The sequence below is a fragment of the Spermophilus citellus genome (assembly GCF_964194105.1).
Source record: "Spermophilus citellus genome assembly, chromosome: 8".
Lineage (NCBI taxonomy): Eukaryota > Metazoa > Chordata > Mammalia > Rodentia > Sciuridae > Spermophilus > Spermophilus citellus.
The window spans coordinates 71301408-71312183 of NC_138189.1; the positions used below are offsets into that span (position 1 = coordinate 71301408).

The 10776-nt window shown below is 35.5% G+C and overlaps 1 protein-coding gene across 2 annotated transcripts; it reads left to right on the top strand.

The window, feature by feature from the left end:
- Positions 1 to 988: 988 nt before the first annotated feature.
- Positions 989 to 8091, top strand: SPP1 (secreted phosphoprotein 1). 2 transcript variants are annotated; one of them, XM_081304671.1, is made up of 7 exons: positions 989 to 1115; positions 2177 to 2244; positions 2354 to 2392; positions 4843 to 4923; positions 5181 to 5222; positions 6255 to 6566; positions 7265 to 8091. In XM_081304671.1, exons 2-7 carry the CDS (start codon positions 2191 to 2193, stop codon positions 7667 to 7669), a joined length of 933 nt encoding a protein of 310 aa, XP_081160797.1. In that variant the 5' UTR covers positions 989 to 1115; positions 2177 to 2190; the 3' UTR covers positions 7670 to 8091. The 2 variants fall into 2 exon arrangements, with proteins under 2 accessions (XP_081160797.1, XP_081160798.1); XM_081304672.1 differs by lacking the exon at positions 4843 to 4923.
- Positions 8092 to 10776: the final 2685 nt, after the last annotated feature.

Below are 10776 nucleotides of genomic sequence, written 5' to 3' on the forward strand. Positions count from 1 at the left end.
TTAATAGTTAACACACTCATGATCCTTAAAATATGCAGGGCATTTGCATCTAGTGTGTGCCAGGCATTGTTAGTTTTACATATGGAACTCACTTGAACTTTTCAACAGTCCTGTGAGCTAGATAATAGCATCTGCAATTTACATGTGAGGAAACTGCATAGGTAGCTAAGGGATTTGCCCAAGGCCACACAGGTCATTAGTGACACAGTGGGATTGCAAGTCACAGTCTGGCTCCTGAAGCTTCACTTTCCAGCTCTCAGTCTAAAACAGCTTTACTTCTGGAACATCCAGGGTACATTCCCCCTCTTCTATTTATATAGTCATATAGCTATTGGACTCCTCACCTCTAAACAATTCAGCACAAGACCCATGTCTTTGAAAGGTCACTTGGAAGTCCAACTTGAAGGGCATGAACAGGAATTTCAATGTCGCTAATGTCATTTATCTAGTGACAAGCTGCTGCAAACTTGAAATCACAAAATTGAGCTATTGGGTAGTAATGGAGAGAGGAATGTTTCTGAACTCTTTGCCTGCCTGAACAATAGCCTTCTAATCTAATCAAAGTATAATGTGCTTGGAGATATGCCTTATCTATAAATGAAACCAAAAATAAAATCCATCCTATTTCATTTCATTTAGGATGTATTTACATTAATCTTTTTATCCTACTCATTTGAGAAACTATAAAATAAAATCTTTGTCAGAACTATTTACTTTTTCCTTTTTTATGGAACCGCTAATTGCTCTTCCAGGAGGCTGAGTGCCAATTCCCTAAATGAAAAATCTAGTTAATGATATTGTACATAAGTAATGTTTTAACTGTAGATGTGTGTGTGTGTGTGTGTGTGTGTGTGTGTGTGTGTGTGTGTGTGTGGTTATTTTTTTTCAACCACAAAACCAGAGGGGGAAGTGTGGGAGCAGGTGGGCTGGGCAGTGGCAAAAACCTCATGACACATTTCTCCGCCTCCCGGAGTTGGTGGAGAATGTCTGGAGCAGCATTTAAATACTGGGAGGTTAGGGTTGTCAGCAGCAGGAAGAGGAGCCAGAGAGCACAGCATCTTCTGGCACTGGTCTCTCAGGTCACTCTCAGCCTTCTCCACCAGACACCAGCCAAGGTAAGCCTGCAGCTGGCTACTGTGCCGTGGGGTGTGCGTTCAGTTGAATTTCATGGGGAAGTCCAAGTTGTAAGGAAAATAGTATTAACTGTAAGGCTGTTAATCAGACTTTTATTGTTCTAGTCTTTTGAATAAGCAGGTCAGATGTATGACAGGTCTCCTGGATCAAAGGTTTCCAGGTATTTTGAAAGCCGGTCATATTTAAAACTAAAAAATACTTCCAGGGGTTCTCAAAGGATGTGAAATCAATGCTTCCATTCAGAAGGTAAAATTTTACATCCCTTTGGGATAAGTATGGTTACATCACTATAAGGGACTAGATGATCATGGAGGAAATTAAAACAAGAAGAATCTTTCATGCTAATATAAACTACTGATGAGGCTATTTTAAAAATTATTTATCTCATTTTTAAGGAAAAATAAAACCCTTTCTGAATATCTTACTTTTGCATGTTAAAATTTTCACCAACTGTAGACTCGTGATCCCAAACAGAAAATCTGTTAACTGTTTTCAATGTTTCTTTGCTCATTTTAAATTTCTAGAATACCTTATTAAATAACTTCAAAGTTAGTTCATGGCAACTAAGCAACACCTTAATAATGTAAACTAAAATTCACATTTGAAATACATGTTGGAAAAATGGAGAAAGCAATTTTTCTTTTATACTTTTATTTTCTCTTTGTGTTTTTCTTCCCTGAAAAATAAGTATTCCATACCCTAGTTTATTTTTTTAATTATTAAAATTGTTGATCTGAGATTTAGATAGATGAATGTATCAGCTAGTTGTTGTATAATCTCTGGAACTCTAAATTTAAAAGTTGAATAAATATAGAGTTGTAAAATTTCTCTCTCCCTTGCTAGTAGTGAGAAATGGAGAAAAGGGGTGGCAATACAAATATTAACTCAAAGGATTTGAATATTAAAAAGAAAAGTTTTCTAGAAGCAATAGAAAATATTCTGTAGGATATATTTTATTTGTGATTATTCTGTAAAGTGGCAGCATCTAAAAGTATGTCTTAACCTATGAAAATAGTAAATCCTCCTTACAAATGTTTTGCAGGAAAGGTCACTACCATGAGATTTGCAGTGATTTTCTTTTGCCTAGTAGGCATCGCCTACTCCTTCCCAGTGAGTACAGCTGAATCTTAAAATTCTTGAGAACAAATAAATCATGTGCTTCCCTGTACTAGGAACACTTTCACACTGCAATTTCTTTTCCATCTTTTCTCTCTGAAAGGTTAAACAGGCTGATTCTGGCAGCTCTGAAGAAAGGCAGGTAAGCACGTTTTAGGTTTATCATGTAGTTAAATTATGCAACTTTTGCGAGAGGTGCTGTAAACATATTTGTTGCAATTTTATCTTCATATTCAATCCTATGAATTTGTAAGTATTTATGACTGCTTGCTCTAGATCTAAGCCAGTAGCAAGCATGGTATACTTTTTAATGAGTATTCTCATAAAACTAGATGTTTTCATATAATAACATAATGCTCTGGGCCATTGTCACTTATACAAAATTGGTTCTGTAAAATTCTGTGAGTTTTTTTTTTTTCCTATGAGTCAACATGCTGTTGGAGAAGCAGAAAATTCCATCCTTTGCTTTATTTTGTGAAACGATGAGTTTAAAATTCACCTCAGATGTTAGAACTGTTGGTATGACCATAATAGTCACAGCATTGCCTAAGATTTTAATAAGAAGCCCATTGTGAAAGTCTATTTATGCTGTTTTTATCTATTGTGTTCATCAGCTGACTTTAGATCACATTTTCTAACCGAGCATAAGACCAAACCAAATGCTTTCTTACAATTATTTGACCACCATGGCAGAGGTACCTGCCCCTCCACAATAGATGAAACTGTGCCAGAGGAATAACAAGTGGGCCTTGTCCAGAGGATTTTGGACAAAAAGGCACACAGAGTTCAAATCCAGATGAACAGAATAGAGGCCAGTGTAGAGGTGCCTGGGGTCATGGCAGTTACATTGCTTAATGAAGACAGCAGAGAGGTGTTCTTTCTTAGTCTGTGTGATCCAGCTGTGTGTGGTGTGTGAGTGTGTGCAGGTTTGTCAGGATGCATGTTTAAAGGACACATGAAGTCATGGCAGTGTATCATTAAATGGTCTTTATCAGGTAAGTGAAGAGCTTAACGCTCAGCCTTCCAGAATCCCAGACAGTTAGAGGAGCTGGTAGGAAATACAAGAAAGTCTGTAAGGATTCAGTCCTGAAGATGAGCACTGGGAGTGCTTCTCTGGGAGTGTGAGGATCACTGAATTTTTTTAAAAAGTTTTAAATTTAATTTTATTTTTCATTATTGGGGAAGGAACCTAGAGGCACTTTACCCTGAGCTATATCCTCAGTCTGTTAATTTTTAAATTTCGAGATAGGACCTTGCTAAGTTGCTGTGGGTGTCACTACATTGCTGAAGCTGGCCTCAAAACTTTCAGTTCTCCTGCCTCAGCCTCCAGAGTTGCTGGGATTACAGATGTGCCATCATGCCTGGGCTCTGAATGTTTCTTAGTCTGTTAATTTTGTTTATATTTTCTTCATGTGACTTTTTGAATTATAGATTTAACTTATAGTCTACCTGGGCCTGTATTCATATGCTATCAAGAAAAACAATATATATCGCAGTAAGTTTTGCATCTTTTTCAGGCCATCAACCTCTTCTTTCAGCAAACTCTTCAGAGAAGCCCAATATTAAGCTGCTCTGTTTAGAGTCAGCCATGATAGAAATCCTAAGTCTTACTGTCTAGTTCCTTCCCTGCTCACCTCTCCTCCATGTGGCTGTGGATGGGACTGTGTGGCACCCCCAGGGTTTTCATTTTCAAATGACAGAGCTGTGAAGTGATTGGGCCTGGGCAATACAGCCTGTCAGATGACACTCACCAGAGCAATTTCTACTTCTCTGCATTGATCTATCGTTACTTTCCAGATAGATTAATTTGGCTAAAGGAAAGCCCATTCCACTTACATTTTTGTCACATTAGAGCAATAGAACTTATGTGCAATGTTGTTTTTGTTATACTTCTCACCACCTAGACACAGGTGGCTATTAATAATTCAAAATGTGGCTCGTGCAACTGAGGAAGTAAAATTTTTAAATATTTAAAAATTGTAATTAACCTAGATTTAAATAACCACATGTGGTTAAATATACTATAAGAGAAAGCATTGCCTTAGAGAGTTTATCTTTGTTCTGAAAAGAAAAGAACAGTGAAGATGAACTGAATGGAAATTAAGTGCAACTCTGCTCCAGGGATGCTTTATCAGAGAGAGAAATTCATCCAGCAGAGATAGAACAGCAAAGTGTAGTGTTAAAATCAGTTTTGAGGGCTAGTAAGCCTGAATTTGAACTCTGAATCTGCCTTTTATTATCAGTTAAACACATTGTGACTGAGTTTCCTTATTTGTAAGATGGGGAAACTAGTGGTAAACATTCTCATAGTGTATTAAAGGAATCAAGCAAATTAATATTTGTAAAACACTTTGAAAGAATGCTTGGCCCCTAGTAGGTTCTATTAAGTTCAATAAATAAATCTACAAGTAAAAGTAAGTTATAAAAAGGGTATCTAAAATATGTTTAGATGAATGCATATTATGTTTATCCATCAGGATTAGTATAGTTGTTTTTCAATAGTTGGATATAGTTGTATAACATTTTGATATTCCTGGGTTTCTTTCTTTCTTTTTCTTTTTAAAATATTGATAAATATGCACCTTTTCATAGCTTTACAACAAACACCCAGATGCTGTGGCCACATGGCTAAAGCCTGATCCATCACAGAAGCAGAATCTCCTAGCCCCACAGGTATTCCTAAATTTCTCCAAACTAAAACAATAGTGATAGCTACCACCCAGGTCATTCAGGCTGGTAAAATGGTCCTTCCAACCTGTTGGGAAATGCATGCTCGGGACACCAATTGGTCAGCATGTTGGCCTTTTCCACTCTAAGACATCGACCACTGAGGCTGAAAAATACGACCTTCTTTGGATTGAAAAAATTAATTTTGAACCAAAACAACTGAGCATGTATGATGTACACTAACATGTTACCTCCTCCTCCAGAATGCTGTGTCCTCTGAAGAAAGGGATGACTTTAAACAAGAGGTAAATTCTCACTTTAATCAAAGACCCATCACTTGAGAAATGGAAGAAGCTCTTACCTGGAATCTCTTCTGATGAAATTCCATTAGCAAGTTTCCTAGTAAATCAGCAGTCTAAAACTTGCTCAGTAAAATAATACGTATTCACTAACTGTCAGAACTATAGGTTTCCTCAGATAAGTGTAGTGTTGCAGAAAATGCCTACTAATGCCTATTACTTGAAACATTAAGCTTCTTGCCATTTATTTAAGGTTTTTCAAAGATGTCTTATACAGTATCTGATAAATATGGGATTAATGTTTACCAAAGTAAAGGTTTTTTGCCTTTAGAATATTTTTGTTCTTAACATAATAGTTGGTTTGATAACTATTCTTTTTATTAAGACTATTAATGTATTTTTGAGCAAGGAGATAAATCTATTTTCCATTAAAATTCAACTTGTATATGCTAAAAATCACTAATAAGGAAAGTTAGATGAATGATACACTATTGGCTGATTAGAATTTTAATAGACATTTAATGATTAATTCAGTGGACATATTTAAGCTGTGGTTTATACACATATGCATAACAGAGTCATCTTTTTATTATACATGATAATAGGGATGTGGTTATAGGTTTTGTATACACATTAAAATATGAATTCTCTGATAGCTTCAGAATTTTCATTTCAAATAGAAAAATCAACCTTACAATTATGTGTCTATTTTTACTACATCATTTAACTTGTAAAATAAATAATGTCTAACATGTATAGACAAAGCAATGTTGTAATATGAACATTATACTCAAATATTTGTCTTAGAAATATCTATGAAAATGATTTTTTACTGGAAAGTAAGAAAAGTACCCTAGAGCATATTTCACTTATCATTGTGTTAAAAGAGACATTGGAAGACACTCACTTCATAGAGTATACTGTAATTGCAAAGATTGTGAAACTAAATAAAAGAAAAATTAAAGACTAATGCACAATAAAAGCTGAGGGAAAATAAAAACCAGAGACACTAATTTGTTGTACTGTCTTGACTTTCAGACCCTCCCAAGTAAGTCCAATGAAAGCCATGACCACATGGACGATGTGGATGATGATGATGATGGAGACCACGTGAACAACCAGGACTCTACTGACTCAGATGATTCTGATGAAGATGATTCTCACCATTCCGATGAGTCTCACCATTCCGATGAATCAGATGAAGTGATCACTGAATCTCCCACTGATGGTCCAGACACCCCGGTTTTCACTCAGATTGTCCCCACAGTAGAAACCTATGATGGCCGAGGAGATAGCGTAGATTATGGAGTGAGGTCAAAGTCTAAGAAGTTCTACATTTCTGAAGTCCAGGTAAATCCTTTAAAAGACACATTCAATGGTAATGAAGAGAGTTCAGTTCTAGGAAACCAGAGTCTGCATACTTCTTTATCATTCAGCAAGCAAGCAAACATTTATTAATAATCTACTTTATGATCATTAAATACAAAACTTTTTCCACTTGGTGGTTTTTAAGTTCACACAATTTCTTCCAAATTTTTCCACTCCAACACAATTCTATGTGTCCAAATTCTGTCTCCAAAGCATTTGATATAATTACTTTTTTTAGATTAAAAAAAGACTTCAGAAAACAATGATTATTTGCAAAATATGGTGTTTCACATCTTTATAACTAAGAGGAATTTTAGAGTCACTAACTGTATTGAACCCAGAGGCAAAGGATCAAGATATGGCCTAGCTTCACACTTAGTATTCTTTTCATAATTTAACTCTCAGAGTTGTGTTCTCTTTATGCAAATTGGAGATAATGAGACTACCTCAAAGGTTTCATTATATAGGTAAATGATGTACCTATTAACTCAAGGACGTGACTTATGTGAAAGGGGCTGGTAAAGTACTTAGCAACATGCTAGAATTCTTATTTCCTTCAACCAAATTTAGACAATGTTTAGAATAATTTGGCCTAAACATTACAGAGAGCTAAAAAGAATTCTAATGTTCCCATCCTTGACTGTTCATATCATTCTTCTTCTGTCTGTGCTCTGGTTCAGTATCCTGACGCTACAGACGAGGACCTCACCTCACACATGGAGAGTTCAGAGCTGAATGACGCTCACAAGGCCATCCCTGTTGCCCACCACCTGAAAGTGCCCTCTGATTGGGACAGCCATGGGAAGGACAGTCATGAAACCAGTCAGCTGGATGACCACAGTGTGGAAACCCACAGCCAAGAGCAGACCAGGGAATACAAGAGGAACGTCCGTGATAACAGCAGTGAGCACTCTGATGTGATTGACAGTCAGGAAAGTTCCAGAGTCAGTCAGGAATTCCAAAGCCACGAATCTCATAGTAAGGAAGACAAGCTGGTCCTAGACCCTAAGAGTAAGGAAGAAGATAAACACCTGATATTTCGTGTTTCTCATGAAATAGAGAGTGCATCCTCTGAGGTCAATTAAAAAGAGAAGGGAAAAATGTACAATTTCATACTTTACTCTTAGTAAAAAGAAAACATACATTATAGAGATTGAAAGACAATACTCAATGCTTATTTCTCAGTTTAGTGGGTGAATGGATATGTGGATCAGGAAATAGATAATGTTTTTGATCATTAGCTTGTAGCTTTGTCATGGTAACACCCTTATAACCTAAAAGCTTCAGCATGTTGTCTACATCTTTTCTATTGAAAAAAATGCAAACTATCACTGTATTTTAATATTTGTTATTCTTTTATGAATAGAAAGGTATATAGAAGCAAAAGATACTTATACACACTTAAGAGAATATAACATTTTATGTCACTTTAATCTTTTGTTTTTTTAAATGAGTGTATATTTTGTTGTGATTATTTTTGTTGGTGTGAATAAATCTTGTATCTGAATGTAATGAATATGGTGGAGTCAATAGTTTATTTGCTTTCCCACAGTAGTCTTGGAATTAGTAACATGTAACCATTTTAATGAATCTGCTGAATTTGATAGAGATCCTGCTGGGGTCAGAGACAGGATCCACTAACCATTTTCTGGCTGAGCTTAAGTTCCTAGCCAATGAAACCAGGGTCTGGGAGCTGATACTCAGCTATAGTGCCTCCAGCCACGCCAAAAAAGTCTTTTTACTAATTTTAACATAGCTGATACAGAAACTAACAAAAGCCTAGATGCAATCACAAATCCGTTGTATTATTTCTCATCACAACTCATTAAATTTGGTCAGTTAACTTTTTTATTTCCTGCCTTTGATGAAACCTTGTGCAGGTCTGATAGCTATTCTGATCACTCTTAGATAAGAAAGAGACAGACCCTTTGTAACAGAAACATTTTAAATGCTGTTTCAAGTATAATCAGAATTCAAATTTTCATCAAAACTAAAACTTATGGAAGACTGAGTAGAGCAAGCTTCTTCAATTCCATGTTTTGCTCTTCTGCTGTTTCTGAAACCTGATATTCCATTTAGAAATTCAAAAATTGCCTATTTTCCCTTGGGACAAAAGAGGAAAAAATTAAAACTGTAGAATATTTTAAAAAGAAACATTGAAGACAAAAATCAATATAATACAGTTAATCCTATAATCACAGGAATACTGATAGCTTTACATCCTTGCAACAAAACAAAAAGAATAAAAATAAGTGAATTGATCTCTAGTCTTAAAAATTAGAAAAGAGCTACAAAACAAATCAAAAGAAAGAAATGATAATATGAGAAGTAAAAGTAATGAGATAGAGAACCGGATAAAAAGAAACTAATAAATCAAAACACTAGGACTTTGGGGAAAAAAACAACAACATAGATAAACCACTAGCCAACCTAATAATGAAAAAAAAGGCAGAAATCACAAATAAGAAATAAAAACAAGGAGATAGCCAATTAAACTTAGAACACCTCAAAAATAAAAGGGAACTATTTGTCACAACTATATTCAAATCAAAAGGTAAACCTAGATGACTTAGATCTTTTTCTTGGAAAACAACACAGGTGCTCCTTGACTTCTGATGGAGTTACATTCAGATAAACCCACTGAACCTTTGAAATATTATAAGTCAAAACTGTACTCAATGAACAAAATGTCAAACATCACAGCTTAGCAACACTGTATACTGTGCAGCATCAGCTGCTTTCCCTCCTGATCACGTGGATGACTGGTTCCTATGGCTCACTGCCACTATCCAGCATCACGAGAGATCATCATACTGTGTATCATCACCGTGGGAATTCATAGTGTGAGTTCTACTGAACGTGTATAATTTTCATACTTGTTATAAGTTGAAAAATCTTAAGTCAAACCATCAAGAGTCATCTCTATACCAAAATCAACCCTGGAATGTTCAGAAATAAACATACAAATTTCCATTGAGGAAAGAGAAAAAGTTAACTATAAAAAATATAAAGAATTAGCTGTAAAAAACGAATTCCAAATAATTTGACAGGAGAATTCTATCAAATTGTGGAAAACTAGATAGTCCCAATGCCACTCAAATTGTAGTAGAAAATAAAATAAAAACATCTCTCAAATGATCTTTATTCCACTATTATAATCAATTCTGAAAAAGATTGCATGCAGATATGCATGTACACACACACACACACACACACACACACACAACTACAGACCAGTCTCATTCATGACTAGCACTGGAAAACTCCTAAATAAAATGTCAGCAAGCAGAATGTAAAATCAAGCTCAAAGAACCCCTCAAAATCAAAGAAAATTTATTCTAGTGCAATGGTGCTTCAATATAAGTAAGGTCATTCCTATAATTCACCATATGTTTGTGTCTAAGGAGAAAAATGTCATGTGATTAGATTTATAGATGATAAAAAAGACTTTATATTTGTAAGCTCTTTCAGTGGCAATAATGAGCAGGATACACTCTCAGGGCTTTGCCACAGCTACTATTTACTTTTCTTCTTCCCCAGTTTGTAGTTGACCAGAGTGGTGGTGCTTGAGGGTGCAGGATGGATTTAGTTGTGCTCCACCTCTCTCTCAGTCTGGGAACAGCAACTGTCCCAAGGCAAGTCCTGATGGAAGGAGCAGAAACACAAAAGGAGTGAGCAGAAGCATGATGTGTTACACTCAGAACTGAAACACTACTGTCTTTAATCAAATTTCATTGTTCAAAGCATGTCACATGGTTAAAGCCAGTATCAATGGACAAGTAAGACATACTTCCCTCACAGTGAATTGGAATAAATGAAGAGAAAAATGAAATAATAGCGAGCAAGTAATAACATGTTATATAGCTTGTGACATATTTGACATTCATTCCTAATTTTGTAACACAAAAGTTAAGGGATTCTTTCTTAATATGATGAAATATTTTATGCCTCAGCCCCCAACTAGTATCTTCCTCAATGGAGAAACATTAGAGGCATTCCCATTTTAAGATCAAGGACAAAGCAAATATGCCCCCTATCTCCACCAGTGTTCAGCACCATATTGAGATACAAATTTGTGATATTAAGCATGAGAATTGGGCAAATTATATTTCTATGTAGGTAAGAATCAATACTGAATATGCTAACTAATAAATTCTGTAAGTTTGTATGATATAAAATTGACCTAAAACAT

Excerpts from the sequence above, each read along its gene's own strand:
- SPP1 (XM_081304671.1), top strand. The coding sequence starts at position 2,191 with ATGAGATTTGCAGTGATTTTCTTTTGCCTAGTAGGCATCGCCTACTCC. Across the intron at positions 2,245-2,353 it reads GCATCGCCTACTCCTTCCCA|GTTAAACAGGCTGATTCTGG; the intron begins GTGAGTACAGCT and ends TCTCTCTGAAAG. Across the intron at positions 6,567-7,264 it reads TCTACATTTCTGAAGTCCAG|TATCCTGACGCTACAGACGA; the intron begins GTAAATCCTTTA and ends GCTCTGGTTCAG.